At 45.8% G+C, this 19519-nt stretch overlaps 2 protein-coding genes across 2 annotated transcripts; one reads left to right on the top strand and one right to left on the bottom strand.

The window, feature by feature from the left end:
• Positions 1-1783: 1783 nt before the first annotated feature.
• Positions 1784-3188, top strand: LOC117042190 (zinc finger protein 33B-like; the record flags this gene model as incomplete). The annotated part of the gene is made up of 1 exon (XM_033141709.1): positions 1784-3188. A coding segment is annotated over exon 1 (1368 nt), but the record flags the coding sequence as incomplete, so codon positions are not given.
• An 8616-nt stretch (positions 3189-11804) lies between these two features.
• LOC117042575 (zinc finger protein 2 homolog) lies at positions 11805-13343 on the bottom strand. Its single transcript, XM_033142115.1, has 2 exons — positions 12467-13343; positions 11805-11905 (listed from the first exon to the last, which is right to left on the bottom strand). Exons 1-2 carry the CDS (start codon positions 13311-13313, stop codon positions 11805-11807), a joined length of 948 nt encoding a protein of 315 aa, XP_032998006.1. The 5' UTR covers positions 13314-13343.
• Between the last annotated feature and the right edge of the window lie 6176 nt (positions 13344-19519).

Below are 19519 nucleotides of genomic sequence, written 5' to 3'. Positions count from 1 at the left end.
TGGACTGTTGACTTGGTCAGGCTGCCTCCTGCATCTCTCCCCCAAACAGTTGAGCCTTCCCTCCCAGTGCCCTCAGAGAGATCTGGTGAGTTGCAATGGATAAGAGATTTGGGGCAGGGATGGATAGAGACAGGAGGGGGAAAGCACATTGGCAAGGCGAGAAGATGGAGAGGAGGGAAAAGGCAGGCGGGTTCCTGTCTCCGCTCCTCCACATGCAGCTGCTGGGTGACCTTGGGCTAGTCACACTTCTCTGAAGTCTCTCAGCCCCACTCACCTCACAGAGTGTTTGTTGTGGGGGAGGAAGGGAAAGGAGAATGTTATCCGCTTTGAGATTCCTTCGGGTAGTGATAAAGCGGGATATCAAATCCAAACTTATTCTTCTTCTCCTCGTTTTTGTTTCTGGAATCTGCTGTCATATAGAAGCCAGAAACCTTTTCCCTATCACAGGGTTTTGGTTTTTGCATGTTTCCTCCCTGACTACACAGGAATATGGGTAAAGGGTGTTATGGGAATGCTTTCAGTAATTATAGATTACTAGCTGACCTGGCCACCGGTGCTGTGGTTTTTTTTTATGATTGTATTGATTTAGTGAAATTGAAGAAGTTCCCCTCTTCAACTTCCGTCTGCCCCTTCTCTCTCCCCCCCCGTTTTCAATTACCCTCTTTTCTGTTCCCCCCTTCAATGATTTTGTGAAACTGAAGAAGTTCCTCTGTTCAACTTCCGTCTGTCCCTTCTCTCTCCCCCCCGTTTTCAATTACCCTATTTTGGCCCCCCTGTTTTCAATTACACTCTTTTCCGTTCCCCCTTTCAATTATCCTCTTATCGGCCCCCCCTTTCAATTACCCTCTTTTCCGTTCCCCCCTCCCTGTTTTCAGTTAACCTCTTTTCGCCCCCCCCTTTCAATTACCGGTTTGCAACATTGCAAATGGCCAACGGAGCTCTGCCAGGGGGAAGCTGTATTAGCTGCAATACCAGTTGTGGCATATAATAGTGGTGCCCATGTTTAGCTTTTGTGGCTGCAGTACCAGTATAGCCATCACTAGAGGGCGCTGTTTTGCTGGTGATTTCTAATGTGTGCGCCACTTTTTTGCGTTTATTCTTTATTTTAGGTATATCAGGTGTGGGTTTTTTGAATTTTTATGATGCCAGATCTTGATGGTCAGGTTACGCTTTGTACTAATTTGATGAGATTTGGTCCAGTGGTTACGGAGCAAGGGAGTGTCCGACGCGCACGCAATGGGAACAATATATATGTGTGTGTGTGTGTGTGTGTGTGTGTGTGTGTGTGTATATATATATGAAGCATTTCTACCACTTTGATTTTTTTCTAGACAGTTATAATTATTTATGTAATTTATATATCGCCCTTCATACAAAGATGTTCCTTGATACCCTAAAAGCATTTCCCCCTTTGCTCCAAAGCAGGTGGTGCAGAATATCAACAGAACTCTGCAGAATGTGGAATCAGCTTTATTGACAGTGGAAACCTTACAAGCCATCAACAAACTCACACAGGGGGGAAACCATTTAATTGTACCAAGTGTGGAAAGAGCTTTGGTCAGAGACATATGCTTAAACAGCACCAACAAACTCACACAGAGGAAAAACCATTTCAGTGTAACGAGTGTGGAAAGAGCTTTGGTCGGAAAGATACACTTAAACAGCACCAACAAACTCACACAGAGGAAAAACCATTTCAGTGTAATGAGTGTCAAAAGTCGTTTGGCTTCAAATCAAACCTTACTAGACATCAACAGACTCACACAGGGTGGAAGCCATTTAATTGTACCAAGTGTGGAAAGAGCTTTGGTCAGAGACATATGCTTAAACAGCACCAACAAACTCACACAGAGGAAAAACCATTTCAGTGTAACGAGTGTGGAAAGAGCTTTGGTCGGAAAGATATACTTAAACAGCACCAACAAACTCACACAGAGGAAAAACCATTTCAGTGTAATGAGTGTCAAAAGTCGTTTGGCTTCAAATCAAACCTTACTAGACATCAACAGACTCACACAGGGGGGAAACCATTTAATTGTACCAAGTGTGGAAAGAGCTTTGGTCAGAGACATATGCTTAAACAGCACCAACAAACTCACACAGAGGAAAAACCATTTCAGTGTAACGAGTGTGGAAAGAGCTTTGGTCGGAAAGATACACTTAAACGGCACCAGCAAACTCACACAGAGGAAAAACCATTTCAGTGTAATGAGTGTCAAAAGTCGTTTGGCTTCAAATCAAACCTTACTAGACATCAACAGACTCACACAGGGGAGAGACCCTTTAAATGGATGGAGTGCGGAAACGGCTTCGATCAAAATGCAAAGCTTAAGATACATCAACGAACTCAGACAGGGGAAAAACCATTTCAATGCAATGAGTGTGGAAAGTCATTTGGCTTTAAATCAAGCTTTACTGCACACCAGCGAACTCACACAGGGGAGAAACCTTTTAAATGCATGGAATGCGGAAAGCGCTTCAGGGAAGGTAGAGACCTTTCAAGACATCTACAAACACATACAAGGGAGAAACCCTTAAAATGTATGGTATGTGGGAAATGTTTCAGTGTCGAAGGAAAACTTGCAAGACATCAACAAACTCACACGGGGGAGAAGGCATGGCAATGTATGGAGTGTGGAAAGTCGTTCAGCCTGAAATCACACCTTACTACACACCAGCGAACTCACACAGGGGAGAGACCCTTTAAATGCAAGGAGTGTGGAAAGAGCTTTGCTCGGAAAGATGCGCTTAAACAGCACCGACGAACTCACACAGGGGAGAGACCCTTTAAATGCATGGAGTGCGGAAACTGCTTCAATCGAAATGAAAAGCTTAAGATACATCAACGAACTCACACAGGGGAAAAACCATTTCAATGTAATGAGTGTGGAAAGAGCTTTGTTCAGAAATGGACGCTTAAACTGCACCAACAAACTCACATAGCGGAAAAACTATTTCAGTGTAATGAGTGTGGAAAGAGCTTTGGTCGGAAATGTACGCTTAAACAGCACCAACAAACTCACACAAGGGAAAAGCTATTTCAATGCAATGAGTGTGGAAAGTTGTTTAGCTTTAAATCAATCCTTACTGCACACAAGCAAACTCACACAGGGGAGAGACCTTTTAAATGCATGGAGTGTGGGAAGAGCTTTGGCCATAGTGGAAGCCTTAGAAAACATCAACGAACTCACAAAGGGGAGAAACCCTTTAAATGTATGGAGTGTGGGAAGAGCTTCCAAGAAGGCTCGGTATTTCATGTGCATTTACGTACTCACACAGGGGAGAGACCCTTTAAATGCATGGAGTGTGGGAAGAGCTTTGGTCATAGTGGAGTCCTTAGAAAACATCAACGGACTCACACAGGGGAGAAACCCTTTAAATGTATGGATTGAGTTTGCTGCGACAAAATAACAAAGCTATCCGCTTTGGAAATCATTCTTATTAATTTCATTTCTATTCCACTTTATATTTTAAAAGAAAAAAAAATCTCAAATCTGTTTGCAACACATTAAAACATCAAATAAAACAATCCAGAATGAAACACATTTACACTTCAAGGAAAATATTTCAGATCCTTCTCTATGCTACATTTTGCTTTCTCCGTATTTATTTACCTACTTAAATTTATAGAGCTACCCCAACGCAGAAGGACTTCAGGAAGGCAGGGTGGTGTAGTGGTGAGTGTCAGACAAGGACATGGCAAATCCCCACGGTTCTGTAAATTTGCAGCAGAAACAGGCTGTGCACACTACTGATTGGCCAGTTTTATGAGGAATTGACTAGTACCTGTGACATCTCATTTATACATCTTATACAATAACAGCATTTGCTTTTTGCACGAGAGAAGCCACACTCTTTTTTGAAAAAACAAAATAAAATTAAAAATTCCTTCCAGTAGCACCTTAGAGACCAACTAAGTTTGTTCTTGGTATGAGCTTTCGTGTGCATGCACACTTCTTAAGATACCAGTGTGCATGCACACGAAAGCTCATACCAAGAACAATCTTAGTTGGTCTCTAAGGTGCTACTGGAAGGAATTTTTTATTTTATTTTGTTTTGACTATGGCTACCTACCTGTAACTGGATCTATTTTTTGAAGTCACTAAATGAACTTGCACTATAATGTTGAAAGGACTGTAATATACTTAATTACAGGTAGGTAGCCGTGTTGGTCTGCCATAGTCAAAAGAAAATAAAAAATAAATTCCTTCCAGTAGCACCTTAGAGACCAACTAAGTGGTTGAGAGCCAGTGTGTGGTGAACCGGGTTCGTGTCTCTGCTCCTCCACATGCAGCTGCTGGGTGACCTTGGGCTAGTCACACTTCTTTGAAGTCTCTCAGCCCCACTCACCTCACAGAGTGTTTGTTGTGGGGGAGGAAGGGAAAGGAGAATGTTAGCCGCTTTGAGACTCCTTCGGGTAGTGATAAGGCACGATATCAAATCCAAACTCCTCCTCCTCCTCCTCCTCTTCTTCTTCGTTTGTTCTTGGTATTAGCTTTCGTGTGCATGCACACTTCTTCTGATATATAGTGAGAGAGTAGGGAGGGATATTACTCAGAAGGTGGTGGGAATGGGTGATTGGCTGGTAGGTGTGGAAAACCTGTTGACGACTGTTAATGACTGCAATTGGTCTTACAGGAAAAAGCAAGGGGTGAGATGGCTAAAGATAGCTTTGTCATGTATAATGAGATAAGAATCCAATGTTTTTGTTAAGCCTGACATCAATACCAGGAAAGATTCTAGAGCAGATCATTAAGCAAACGGTCTGTGAGCACCTAGAAAGGAACGCTGTGATCACTAAAAGTCAGCATGGGTTTCTGAAAAATAAGTCATGTCAGACTAACCTGATCTCATTTTTTGACAGAATTACAAGCCTGGTAGATAAATGAAATGCTGTGGATATAGCCTATCTTGATTTCAGCAAGGCCTTTGACAAGCTGCCCCATGATATTCTTGTAAAGAAGCTGGTAAAATGTGGGCTAGACAATGCTACCATTCAGTGGATTTGTAACTGGCTGACTGACCGAACCCAAAGGGTGCTCATCAATGGCTCCTCTTCATCCTGGAGAGAAGTGACTAGTGGGGTGCCACAGGGTTGTCTTGGGCCCAGTCTTATTCAACATCTTTATCAATGACTTGGATGATGGGCTTGAGGGCATCCTGATCAAGTTAGCAGATGACACCAAATTGGGAGGGGTGGCTAATACCCCAGAGGACAGGATCACACTTCAAAATGACCTTAACAGATTAGACAACTGGGCCAAAGCAAACAAGATGAATTTTAACAGGGAGAAATGTAAAGTGCTACACATAGGCACAAAAAATGAAAGGCACAAATACAGGATGGGTGACACCTGGCTTGAGAGCAGTACATGTGAAAAGGATCTAGGAGTCTTGGTAGACCATAAACTTGACATGAGTCAACAGTGTGATGCAGCAGCTAAAAAAGCCAATGCAATTCTGGGCTGCATCAATAGGAGTATAGCATCTAGATCAAGGGAAGTAATAGTACCACTATATTCTGCTCTGGTCAGACCTCACCTGGAGTACTGTGTCCAGTTCTGGGCACCACAGTTCAAGAAGGATACTGACAAGCTGGAACGTGTCCAGAGGAGGGCAACCAAAATGGTTCAAGGCCTGGAAATGATGCCTTATGAGGAATGGCTTAGGCAGCTGGGTAAGTTTAGCCTGGAGAAGAGAAGGCTAAGGAGTGAAATGATAGCCATGTTCAAATATATAAAAGGATGTCATATAGCGGAGGGAGAAAGGTTGTTTTCTGCTGCTCCAGAGAAGCGGACACGGAGCAATGGATTCAAACTACAAGAAAGAAGATTCCACCTAAACATTAGGAAGAACTTCCTGACAGTAAGAGCTGTTGGACAGTGGAATTTGCTGCCCAGGAGTGTGGTGGAGTCTCCTTCTGTGGAGGTCTTTAAGCGGAGGCTTGACAGCCATCTGTCAGGAATGCTTTGATGGTGTTTCCTGCTTGGCAGGGGCTTGGACTGGATGGCCCTTGGGGTCTCTTCCAACTCTATGATTCTATGATTCTATGTGTTGGAAATGTAAAGAAAAAGAAGGGACTTTTTATCATATGTAGTGGGAATGTAGAGAAATTAAAAAAAATTGGGAAATGATTTATAATGAATTGAAAAAAAATGTTTAAAAGGACTTTTGTTAAAAAGCCAGAAGCTTTTTATTAGGAATTCTAGAACAAGATATACCCAAAAAAGATAAAGAATTTATTTATGTATGCTACAACTGCGGCAAGAGTTTTGCTAGCACAAGGATGGAAGAAAGAATAAAAGAATTCATAAGAATAAAAGAATAAACGCCAACGAAGGAACAATGGCAAGAAAAATTGATGAACTATGCGGAATTGGCAAAACTAAGATATAAATTGTGTGAAAAGGACAATCAGGACTTCAAGGAAGAATGGGGACTTTTTACAAGCTATTTGAAAAAAACAACAAATGGACTTAGAATCACTGGTAGGATTTGAATGAACATACACAAATTTTATTGGTACAACATGAATTTGAATAATATGAAAATAATATTTACAGGTGCATTACATGCAGAAATAACATATACCAACAAAACAGTTATGGGAGCTGGGAGTAGTCTTGGAGGGGGGAGAGGGCGGGGGGAGGAGGAATGGGGGGGAAATGTATTTGATTGTAATGTTGATAATTTGTATGGATTTAAAACTTTTTTAATAAAAATTTATATTAAAAAAAATGACCAGCGTAAAGTTTTGTAAATAATAAAAGACTCTGAGAAACAGAACCAAATGGTTTTTTATTGCTTTAATGTGAATTTCACTAAGCGATAGCTGGAATGCTGCTGCTGCTGCTGTAAAGAAATAAAAGTATATAAAGAATTTATTGGTTTTTTTCATAACAAAGAAAAATCCAACACCTACACCAACATTAACCCAGACAGTTACCCACCCACAGTTATAACAGAACAAATACAAACATACCAAAGATTCTTTTTCTTGTTTAGATACAAAAAAAAAAAAAATTCTTGTTCGAATCTTTACGGTTGACTTCCCCTGCCTTCTCTCCTTCGGTTTCAATTCCAAAATCTACTTTAATAACTTCACCTCTCTAAAAATTAAATTCATTTAAAAAAAATTCAAAACTAAACTTTTTTCTTAAGTTCTTATTTTTTAGTTTACAGTAATGTCTCACTTCTTATCTTAATTAAAATCATATCTTATTGTAACTTCATAATAATTAATAACAAAACTTCATTTCTTAACAAATTATTCTTAAATCAAATCAGTACAAACATCTTCTTTCCTTTAAACTGCTGCTAATAACAAAAAAAGATCAAAATATCCCTTTTCTAGTTTAAAAAAGACTAAAAATCTTGACACACCGGTTTCAGGGTACCATAACAGACCATTTATGTTTTACCTTTAATACAGTTCACCCAATCCCCCCTCTAACCGTTGTCCTTCTCCGCCTTGCTCCGAAACCACTCCTCAAATTGTCCTCTTTTCTTATAAGTCCACAGATCCAGACACAGTCCACAGCATTCCTTGCATCGAGCATCAGGGTACACAGTTCATCTTCTTCCAGCTTCTCCAGTTCAATAATCCATTCTTCTTTCATTTGTAGATATATTAATTTTTTGCCCATCACTCCCGAGCTCTCACCCCGAGAGTTGGATATAGAAATCTTCGCCGTCCTGGGTCTGCCACCCCCGAAGGACGTTTCTTTTTTCCGGAGTCGCCAAGCCATTTCGCTCTGTTCTTCAATCATCCCCTTCAGCTCTTTGCCAAGGCTCTCTTCCATTGTATCAATAATCCAAAAGGTCTCCTCTGTGGGAAATACTTTTTTCGCCATATCCCGGTTCAATACCACCAATTTCTGATTCAGCAGTACCAGTCTCAAAAAAACAATCCTTTGTTCATCAGTTAATTCAGGGTTCAAAACAAGCTCAAAAACAAAGCCCAACATGGTAAAAGCGGGCATAGGTATCAAATTTCAGTTTCAATTCCAGTGTTTTTCCGTCTTAGTACCAGTAGTTTTCCACTCCAGCTCAGACTTTCGCAGCCATTTTTCCTGAGACCAGGGCGCAACGATCATAACTTTAAAAAGAGATATTCTCTATCATCTTACTCCCCAGAGGGAGATCTGAATAGTCTCACTTGTCAAAAGATCGAAACCTTGTAACCATCATTGTAGCAGCAGTCTGTCAAAACAGTTATTTTCTTACCACCGAAGGGAGGGAGGCAGGCTTCCTTTCCCTGAAACCTCCCGGATCGTTAAATTCCACAAGTTAATCCAATCATGTACTCACAGCCACCGGGCTTCCTTTCCTTTCATCTTTTAAAGGGAGAACGATGTCGCTCGTCGCGAGCGGCGGCCGCCGCTTCTCTGACCCGGTTGGGGCATATCCCCTAATGGCCCAGCTCCGCCATCCCTTCACCCCCACTCCCCCTTTACAGGGGGAACAAGGGAAGGGCACGGAGCCTAGCGGGCCCGCCGGGGAGCCCGAGGCGCGGGATGCTCTTCCCGCGCCTCACCGGAGCCCCGCTTAGCGGTAGCGGGGCTCCAACCGCCGGGCCGGACTGGGTCGCCTCGCTGCCGAGGCAACCCACGACCGCCCGCGATGGCGTCCTCGCCGGAAGTCCTTAAAAAAAAGATGCAGGAAAACCTTTCTGTAAAAGCAACTCTGCTGCAGAAAGAAAATGAAACCTAAAAGTAGATGCTCATGCGCCAACAATGTAATATACTCATTCATTCAGCCTTCATCGGCATGATTTAGACAATAAAATCATGAAATAGAGGGGGGGTAAAGACATCTATAAAACATTGGTAATCCAGACACAGTAAACACATAAAATGTATAAAAGACTCAGCAGCCACCATTAAATAAAAAGTAGTTATCAATTTAATTTATAAAATCTCAGCTAAATATCCTCTAAAACCTCCAAAGAGCTCTTCTTTGGAGGTCTTTAAGCGGAGGCTTGAGAGCCATCTGTCAGGAATGCTTTGATGGTGTTTCCTGCTTGGCAGGGGGCTGGACTGGATGGCCCTTGTGGTCTCTTCCAACTCTAGGATTCTATGATCTCAGTAGTTGAGTATATAATCCCTCAACAGATACTGTACTGGAGTACAAATTCATTGCAAGTAGATACTTTAAGCTTCAAAGAAGACTCCAGTAGATCTCTCCGCAAAGAATGTCGAAGAGAGGGCAGTCCAAAATTATATGGTGTATTGTATCTGGTGTATTCATACCACAAGTGCAAATCTACAAAGAAACTAATTTACGATGATATAATTTCCCCCACTGGACTACAGTTCATTTCAGCATCACGGCATGCATCTGGTGAATCAGACCGGGGTGGTCCAATGTGCAATTCACAAGGCCTTTGTGGGAGAAACCGTACAAAAGAGCCAGTGTGGTGTAGTGGTTAAGAGCAGTAGACTCGTAATCTGGGGAACCGGGTTCGTGTCTCCGCTCCTCCACATGCAGCTGCTGGGTGACCTTGGGCTAGTCACACTTCTCTGAAGTCTCTCAGCCCCACTCACCTCACAGAGTGTTTGTTGTGGGGGAGGAAGGGAAAGGAGAATGTTAGCCACTTTGAGACTCCTTCGGGTAGTGATAAAGCGGGATATCAAATCCAAACTCTTCTCTTCTTCAAGTGCAGAGCACGTCCTAAACACCAAAGAACACGCCCAGGTGAAGAAAGCGGTGTAAAGGTGTTGAAAGAAGTTGGACTGGAGGACATGGAAGTATACAGACACAGCACTAACTATTAAAATGTTTAGGATATCTTCTGAAACACCAGGGAGCTTGCAAGGAGCTTCACCCTATATGGTTAGGATTCTCCAGCTTTTGGAGGCAGAAGGCTTACTTGGGAACATGCAAAATTCTTGTGGATAATGAAAGAACATGTGCACCCCAATTACATGCAATGATTATTGTGGGAGTGAAAATATCGAGCAGTAGTTCTCTTATAGTTATGGTAGCTATAGCTACATTTTTATGCAACTAGTGAGGCAGAATATAGATGCAGTTGCAGACATAGCTTGTATCTGCATGTCTCTCTTTTAATATTTATCCTTTTAGTATTCTACATCTATTTCAGTGGGTCTGTGCACAGGAGGGCTAGCACTGATTTGTCTATCATCCCCGATCATTGACCATGTTGACAGGGCTAACGAGAGAGTCAAAGTACAAAAATAGTTGAGGTGGCTCATTAGTTGTGAGTTGATACTCTAACATACTTGTCTTAATTCTAAATTTGTGGGAAGATGGTTACTTCACCTTGGGAAGAACTAGGCAATCGGACTTGCTGTTCTCTCCCAGTCTACCTGAGAAGCTCATTGTGTAAAAAAAAAAAAGCTCACCTAGCTCTTACACACTATTATTATAGTTACAGGTGGGTAGCCGTGTTGGTCTGCCATAGTCAAAACAAAATCAAAAATTCTTTCCAGTAGCACCTTAGAGACCAACTGAGTTTGTTCTTGGTATGAGCTTGGTATGAGCTTTCGTGTGCATGCATTATAGTTTAGGAACCTTTACCACTGTAGCTAAGCCAAATTTTACTGCCTGTGTTTTCGGACATGTATGGAAAATCACATGAACCTGAACTTTGGAGAGTTTGTAAGTAAACCATTTTTAGCTTACCAAACGTGTTTTTTTCTATGCCAAGGGAAGAGTGAAGCTTTGGAACTCGCAATGGCATATTTTAAAGGTCTTTGTGAGACTTGGAGCTTTCAGGGTTAAATAAGCTCAACAGTTCGCCCCTCCCACAGGGAAGATGTGTCACAACATCTGGGGTATCTGCTGTATGCGAAGCCTATGTGATTTATGTGACGCACTGTTTTTTCAGTCCTGCTTTCGCTTTTGACCGGGCGACATGTCTTCCGTAAGCCCGGGAGAGAAGCTCCGTGATTTATATCCCTGTAAATAAAGCTTGCTTGACTTGAAACAAGCTAGACTTTGTGGGAGTTTAATTGCTGGCAAGAAAGGCACACATAACGTTGCGCGAGAAGAAGTTTGAAGTTTGAGCAACTCTGCAAAAGCACTGGAGAAGCAGGGAAACACAGCAGGAAGGGTTGCTGGACACCACTCCAAGTGCTATACTGGTTTGGAGGCTTTTCCAGTTAAAACCAAAAGCCCCAACAGTGTTAAAGCCTATATTTCCATGCTATATTTAGCTGCATATTTTCCCTCACCAATGAAGAATCACAGGCCCGAAAGAGACCCTTATATTTAATCAAATCTCAACTCCGCCAATTGCATAATACTGTATCAATCCCACAAAAGATGTCAAATACCATAAGGTGCCCTGCTGCCCACACTCAAACCTACTACTAAGACCTGGGAGACTTGGCTATGAAGCCCACTAGGTGCCCTTGGGCAGGTCACCGCTTCTCAGCCTGAACTGCCTCGCAGGGTTGTTGTGAGGGTGAAATGTAGCAGAGGGTGTACACCACCCTGAGCGGATTGGTGGAAAGGCAGGATATTAATGAATAAACAAAAGAGTACATACTGGACTAACAAAAGGGTAGAATGGAATAAACTGGCATGCATAGCTGAGTTGGTAGAGCATGGGACTCTTAATCTCAGGGTCATGGATTCGAGCCCCACATGGGGGGGAATCTGCATTGTAGAGCGTTCACTTCCCATTGTTCCAGGGAAGTGACAAAAATACAGTGAATGTGTTTCCACAGTGCCCCATCCAAAAATCCCTCAAATTTTGTCCAGGGTCAACTCTAGAATTCTACAATTCTATTTTAAAGGAATGAACATCGAGTGAAACATTTACTATACACCACACATTAAAATGGTTTCTCCCCTGTGTGAGTTCTCTGATGTTTACTAAGTATATCACGTCGACTGTAGCTCTTTCCACACTCCAAGCATTTAAAGGGTTTCACCCCTGTGTGAACATGTTTATGTAAAGTAAGGCGTGCACTCTGATGGAAACTCTTTCCACACTGCACACATTTAAATGGTTTCTCCCCTGTGTGAGTTCTCTGATGTTCACGAAGTGTATGATGTCGACTGTAGCTCTTTCCACACTCCAAGCATTTAAAGGGTTTCACCCCTGTGTGAGTTTGCTGGTGTGTTCTAAGTGCTCCACTGTGACTGAAGCTCTTTTCACACTCCATACATTTAAATGGTTTCTCCCCTGTGTGAGTTTGCTGATGTCTCCTAAGGGTTCCACTCTGACTGAAGCTATTTCCACACTCCATACATTTAAATGGTTTCTCCCCCGTGTGAGTTCGCTGATGTGAAGTAAGTGTGCCATTATCACTGAAGCTCTTTCCACACTCTAGACATTCAAATGGTTTCTCCCCTGTGTGAGTCCGATGATGTAATCTAAGTGAACTAGCATGACGGAAGCTCTTTCCACACTCCATACAAGTAAATGGCGTTTCCCCTGTGTGAATTAGCTGATGAATTCTAAGTGTTCCCCTGTCACTAAAGCTCTTTTTACACTCCATACATTTAAATGGTTTCTCCCCTGTGTGGGTTTGATGATGTCTACTAAGTTTATCACATTGACTGTAGCTCTTTCCACACTCCAAGCATTTAAAGGGTTTCACCCCTGTGTGAGTATGTTTATGTAAAGTAAGATGTGAATTTTGACTGAAGCTCTTTCCACACTCCACACATTTAAATGGTTTCTCCCCTGTGTGAGTTCGCTGATGTGAAGTAAGATGTGAATTTTGACTGAAGCTCTTTCCACACTCCATACATTTAAATGGTTTCTCCCCTGTGTGAGTTTGTTGATGTTGTGCATGTGTTTCACTATTAGAGGAAGTCTTTCCACATTCCAAACAGTTAAATGGTTTCTCTCCCGTGTGAGTTCGCTGATGTGAAGTGAGGTGTTCCTTTCGGCTGAACCACTTTCCACACTCTAGACATTCAAATGGTTTCTCCCCTGTGTGAGTCCGATGATGTACTCTAAGTGAATTAGCATGACGGAAGCTTTTTCCACACTCCATACAAGTAAATGGCTTTTCCCCTGTGTGAATCCATTGATGTTTTCTAAGTGTTCCCCTTTCACTGAAGCTCTTTTTACACTCCATACATTTAAATGGTTTCTCCCCTGTGTGGGTTCGATGATGTAAAATAAGGCCTGAACCTTGACTGAAGCTCTTTCCACACTCCATACATTTAAATGGCTTCTCCCCTGTGTGAGTCCGTTGATGTCTTGTAAGCTTTCCACTCTCCCTGAAGCACTTTCCACATTCCACACATTCATATTGTTTTTTTCTTGTATGAATTAGCTGATGTAGTTTAAGAATGTCATTACGACTATAACTCTTTCCACATTCCATACATTTAAATGGTCTTTCCCCCGTGTGAATTTGTTGATGTTTTCTAAGTGTTCCCCTTTCACTGAAGCTCTTTCCACAGTCATTACATTGAAATGGTTTTCCCCCTGTGTCAGTCTGTTGATGGTTTTTACGTTTTCCACCGTCAATAAGGTTCATTCCACATTCTGCAGAATTCTGTTGATATTCTGCACCACCTGCTTTGGAGCAAAGGAGGAAATGCCTTTTAGGGTTTCAAGGAACACCTTTGAATGAAGGGTGATAATATAAATGTAATAAATTATTATGATTGTCTAGAAAAAATAAAAGTGGGAGATATGCTTCAAATAAATAATCTATAATTACTGAAAGAATTCCCAAAACACCCCTTCCCCATATTTCTGTATTAGTTTAGGTCATCCTCATCATTTAATCATGTAGTGGGGAGGAAACATGCAAAATCAAAACCCTGTGAGAGGAAAAAAGTTTCTTGCTTCTCCATGAAAGCAGATTCCAGAAACTAAGAGGAGCATGGGAAAAGGCCTCTCTACTCCCTTCTTCCTGCCTTTTCTCTCCTCTTCATCTTCTCCCCTTGCCAATGTGTTTCCCCACTCCTGGCTCTATCCACCCCTTCCCCCTTCTCTCATCCCCTGCAACTCACCAGATATCTCTGAGGGTCCTGGGAGGGAATGCTCAACTGTCTGGGGGAGAGATGCAGGAGGCAGCCTGACCAAGTCAACCGTCCATCTTCCCCCTTCCATCCTCGCTAGGTTTTACATGGTGAAGGAGGGTTTGCCTTCCTATTCAAACCCTCCATGCAAGAAAACCCAGCCGCCTAGAGTGGCTGGGGGAACCCAGCCAGATGGGTGGGATATACATAACATCATCATCATCTTCATCATGATGACTAGAGTCATGCCTTTTGCGTCAACTTTTATCCCTGTTAGATGGGAGTTTGGCATTGCAGCCTCCCTGGCCACAAGCTCCCAGTGACTTAAACAACAACAACAACAATAACAACAACACAATAATAACAACAATAATAATCATTTCCCCTCCCATCTGGCAGGGTTTCCCCAGCCACTCTGCTGGCTGCTGGGTCCTCCCCCAACTCACTTCCTCCAGCCCGGCTTCCTTTCCACTGTAGCCCCTCCCCCCCACCAAGTCGACATTAAATGTTTGTAAGAAGAAAACGAAAAATAGAATTTATTATAAAATTCCAGAGAGGGGCATCCTCTTTGGCTGCAATAGATCGTAATGGATTGCTTTGAAGTCAATTCGGCGCCAAATAATAATAATAATAATAAAGAATCCGGCGCCCCCCCCCCACCGCCCTGCGCGTACTTTGCCAGAACAAAGGCAGCAACCCTAAGCAATTCTGACCCACGTAGACCGAAGGGCTGAGTCGGTGTAAGGCAGCGTCCCACGTCTGGATCCCCCAGAAGCTCCGGCTTCTGCATCAGGAGGAGGCGGGCACCGATCCAGCTTCCAGGGAAGAAAGGCTTGGGGGGTGTGTGTGGATAGGACGCCCCTCGTCTCGTGTAGGGATGTGACTTAAAGGGGATTCCCGGGCAGGAGCAAGAAGGCTGGGCTTCCCTCCCAGAGATCCTTCCATTCCTCCCTCGACCCCCCAATATCCTCGTATTCAGCTCCCCCACCCACGAAATCTCCCCTCTGGCACGACTCACCCCTCGCCATGCGCGTAGCATCTCTCCCGCGCGCACCTTGCTCTGCATCAGGAGGGACCACCCAAGACGAGGGGGGCGGGGCGTGGAGGTGGGGGGGGGAAACAGAGGGAGGGTCCCTTCCCAGGCCTCTCTAGGCAGGCGGGATCTCTCCCTTTAACCCTTCCGTGGACTCCCTCTCCCCCCCCCCAAATAGCACTACCTGCGCGCCTCGCGACTCCCCCTTGCTTCCATCCTGGCAATCTGTATTTTGGAATCATAGAATTGTAGAGTTGGAAGAGACACTAAGGGTCATCCAGTCCAACCCCCTGCAATGCAGGAATGCTTTGGGCTGTATTAAATCTCCGACACTCCCGAGGGATGTTCCAGTTAGAATCCTAGAATCCTAGAGTTGGAAGAGACCCCAAGGGCCATCCAGTCCGACCCCCTGCCAAGCAGGAAACACCATCAAAGCATTCCTGAAAGATGGCTGTCAAGCCTCCGCTTAAAGACCTCCAAAGAAGGAGACTCCACCACACTCCTTGGCAGCAAATCCCACTGTCAGGAAGTTCTTGGCAGCAAATCCTTACTGTCAGGAAGTTCTTCCTAATGTTTAGGTGGAATCTTCTTTCTTGTAGTTTGAATCCATTGCCCCGTGTCCGCTTCTCTGGAGCAGCAGAAAACAACCTTTCTCCCTCCTCTATATGACATCCTTTTATATATTTGAACATGGCTATCATATCTCCCCCCCCTCATGGATCACTGCCTTGTCGTGGCGAAGGGGCTTGAATTACTCAGGGAAGCTATGGACAGGTCAAGATGGACAGGTCATAGTGGAGAGTTTGGACCAAACGTGATCCACCTGGAGTATGAAAGGAAGATTTCGTACAAAGATTACCACAATTAAGGACAAAAGTGGAAAGGACCTAACAGAAGCAGAAGACATCAAGAAGAGGTGGCAAGAATACACAGAGGAATTATACCAGAAAGATATGGAGGTCTCATACACCCCAGGTAATGTGGTTGCTGACCTTGAGCCAGACATCCTGGAGAGTGAAGTCAAATGGGCCTTAGAAAGCCTTGCTAACAACAAGGCAAGTGGAAGTGATGATATTCCAGCTGAACTATTTAAAATTTTAAAAGATGTTGCTATTAAGGTGCTACACTCAATATGCCAGCAAGTTTGGAAAACTCAGCAGTGGCCAGAGGATTGGAGAAGATCAGTCTACATCCGAATCCCAAAGAAGGGCAGTGCCAAAGAATGCTCCAACTACCGCACAATTGCACTCATTTCACACGCTAGCAAGGTTATGCTTAAAATTCTACAAGGCAGGCTTAAGCAGTATGTGGACCGAGAACTCCCAGAAGTGCAAGCTGGATTTCGAAGGGGCAGAGGAACAAGAGACCAAATTGCAAACATGCGCTGGATTATGTAGAAAGCTAGAGAGTTCCAGAAAAACATCTACTTCTGCTTCATTGACTACGCAAAAGCATTTGACTGTGTCGACCACAGCAAACTATGGCAAGTTCTTAAAGAAATGGGAGTGCTGGATCACCTCATTTGTCTCCTGAGAAATCTCTATGTGTGACAAGAAGCTACAGTTAGCACTGGATATGGAACAACTGATTGGTTCAAAATTGGGAAAGGAGTACGACAAGGCTGTATATTGTCTCCCTGCTTATTTAACTTATATGGACCAGAGCACGCCAAAGCGAAAAAATAAAGTAAGAAAATAAAAAAGAGGAAAAAGGGGGGTTGTTGTTGTTTTTCAGCCGTTCAGTCGTGTCTGACTCTTCGTGACCCCATGGACCAGAGCACGCCAGGCACCCCTATCCTTCACTGCCTCCTGCAGTTTGGCCAAACTCATGTTAGTAGCTTCGAGAACACTGTCCAACCATCTCATCCTCTGTCGTCCCCTTCTCCTTGTGCCCTCCATCTTTCCCAACATCAGGGTCTTTTCTAGGGAGTCTTCTCTTCTCATGAGGTGGCCAAAGTACTGGAGCCTTAACTTCAGGATCTGTACCTCTAGTGAGCACTCAGGGCCGATTTCTTTGAGAATGGATATATGGAGGATCCATGAGCAGAGCCGTCTCATCCATAGAAGCCGGTGGCGCGGTGCGCCAGGGCGCTGGGCGCCCCAGGGGCGCCCCCGCGAGCCCGCCGGAATACCGGGCTCCTCCTCCCCAACCCGCCCCCGCCCCCACGGGCAGGCGGGCACTCGCGCGCCGGCGGGCGGGCTGTAAGCCGCCCGCCCTCGCCTCCCAGAGCCCCAGCTGGAGCGCTGGAGTGGCGCGGGGCTTTGCGCGACCTTCCAGCACTCCAGCTGGGGCTCTGGGAGGCGAGGGCGGCCGGCTCGCGCTCCCGCGCGCAGCCGGCCGCCCGCCCGATGCAGCGCGAGCTGCCCAGCAGCGCCGCGCCGTCCAGCTGCACGCGGAGCGCGAGCTGCGCGGGAGCGCGAGCCGGCCGCCCTCGCCTCCCATCCCGGAAGCGCTGGAAGGGCGCGCAGAGCCCCGCGCCGCTCCAGCGCCACGCCCCTCACCCCCCCGCTCGCCCACCCCCCTCCCAAGGGGCGGCAAGCGCGGGAGGGAGGTGGCGGAGAGGCGGCATGGCGGGGGCGCCGGAGGGATAGCCGCGCCAGGGCGGCAGATCCCCTTAAGACGGCTCTGTCCATGAGGATCCGTCTAGATCCGCCTTTTACCCTTTTCCTTCCTCTTCATAGCCGAGCAAGTCTGTCTTCCATGAACAAGGTCTTAACGGTGTGCCCGTAGCTGACACTGGAGGCCATTTCTGGATCCACACGTCCTTCCACAGTGGAGCATAGTTCGGGGGCAGGGGGCACCGAGAGCCACACGTATCTCCTGGGATACAGCAGGCTCTGCACTGCCCGGAAAAGCAACGCTGGATTGTCTGGTTTTGCCTGAGCTGGTGTCAGACTCCCTTGGGCCCCTAGGAGTTGGCCCCTTTCCCAGCGTGGGAGCCTAGCCGAGCGTTGCCAATCCAGATCCCTCCCGGACCTGCCTTGCCCACTTTCTCCCTGGACAGGAATCCCCGAGTGGCGAGGCCACGTAAGGGTTAAAGGGAGCGAGAGAGCCCAGCTGCCTAGAGCGGCCTGAGAAATGCCCCTCTTCCCTCCCCGTCACCTCCTCTCTTCCCTTTCCGCTTGTCTTGGGAGGCCCCTGGGGCGGTGAGTCCGTTGGGGAAGGGGAACCTGGGGGCGATGCGGGATGCAGAGGGGGCTGTTGGGGGGCTGCCTCTTCCCTGAACCTAGGGGGATCTCACGGCGGGATCCGGATCCCTCCCGGACCTGCCTCGCCCACTTTCTCCCTGGGCAACAATCCCCGAGTGGCGAGGCCATGTAAGGGTTAAAGGGAACGAGAGCGCCCAGCTGCCTAGAGCGGCCTGGGAAATGCCCCTCTTCCCTCCCCGTCACCTCCTCTCTTCCCTTTCCGCTTGTCTTGGGAGGCCCCTGGGGTGGTGAGTCCTTTGGGGGAAGGGGAACCTGGGGGCGTTGCGGGGTGCAGAAGGGGCTGTTGGGGGGGCTGTGGGATGATTGGGAGGGTCCCCTGGGTGGGTGGGGGGGAAGGGAAGCCATGGGACCCAAGGCCTCTGATGTCTAAGTGCCCACCCACCCACGACCCCCCCAGGGGGGGAGAGGGCTGTTTGGGGGGGCTCAGAAGTGGGAGCCCCCTGATAAGTGGTGGCTTCAAGTGGGGAAAGAGGGTGGGCACAGTGACAGTAACATGAAGGTGCTGGAGGTGAAATAGTTAAACCAGGCTACCAATCACTGGTGATGGCCCCTGGTCCCATCACCTCCTGGCAAATAGAAGGGGAAGAAATGGAGGCAGTGAGAGATTTCACTTTCCTGGGTTCCATGATCACTGCAGATGGTGACAGCAGTCACGAAATTAGAAGACGCCTGCTTCTTGGGAGGAAAGCAATGACAAACCTAGACAGCATCTTAAAAAGCAGAGACATCACCTTGCCGACAAAGGTCCGGATAGTTAAAGCTATGGTTTTCCCAGTAGTAATGTACGGAAGTGAGAGCTGGACCATAAAGAAGGCTGATTGCCGAAGAATTGATGCTTTTGAATTATGGTGCTGGAGGAGACTCTTGAGAGTCCCATGGACTGCAAGAAGATCAAACTTATCCATCCTTAAAGAAATCGGCCCTGAGTGCTCACTGGAAGGACAGATCCTGAAGTTGAGGCTCCAGTACTTTGGCCACCTCATGAGAAGAGAAGACTCCCTGGAAAAGACCCTGATGTTGGGAAAGATGGAGGGCACAAGGAGAAGGGGACAACAGAGGATGAGATGCTTGGACAGTGTTCTCGAAGCGACTAGCATGAGTTTGGCCAAACTGCGGGAGGCAGTGAAGGATAGGCGTGCCTGGCGTGCTCTGGTCCATGGGGTCACAAAGAGTCGGACACGACTGAACCACTGAACAACAACAACAATGCGTAGGTGAAGTGAGTGTAACAGGAAAACAGAGTCAAGACCAGTTAGGAGATTAGAAGACAAGTGAATAGCCGAGAGGTGGTTAAGTGAGGGAGAGCTGGTAGAGGGAG

This window comes from Lacerta agilis, chromosome 2 (assembly GCF_009819535.1).
Source record: "Lacerta agilis isolate rLacAgi1 chromosome 2, rLacAgi1.pri, whole genome shotgun sequence".
Lineage (NCBI taxonomy): Eukaryota > Metazoa > Chordata > Lepidosauria > Squamata > Lacertidae > Lacerta > Lacerta agilis.
Note: the sequence above shows the minus strand (reverse complement) of the source record. Positions and strands in the feature narration are given on the sequence as shown.

Excerpts from the sequence above, each read along its gene's own strand:
- LOC117042575 (XM_033142115.1), bottom strand. The coding sequence starts at position 13,313 with ATGGAATGTGGAAAGAGTTATAGTCGTAATGACATTCTTAAACTACAT. Across the intron at positions 11,906-12,466 it reads ACCATTTAAATGTATGGAGT|GGGTGAAACCCTTTAAATGC; the intron begins GTAAAAAGAGCT and ends ATGTTCACACAG.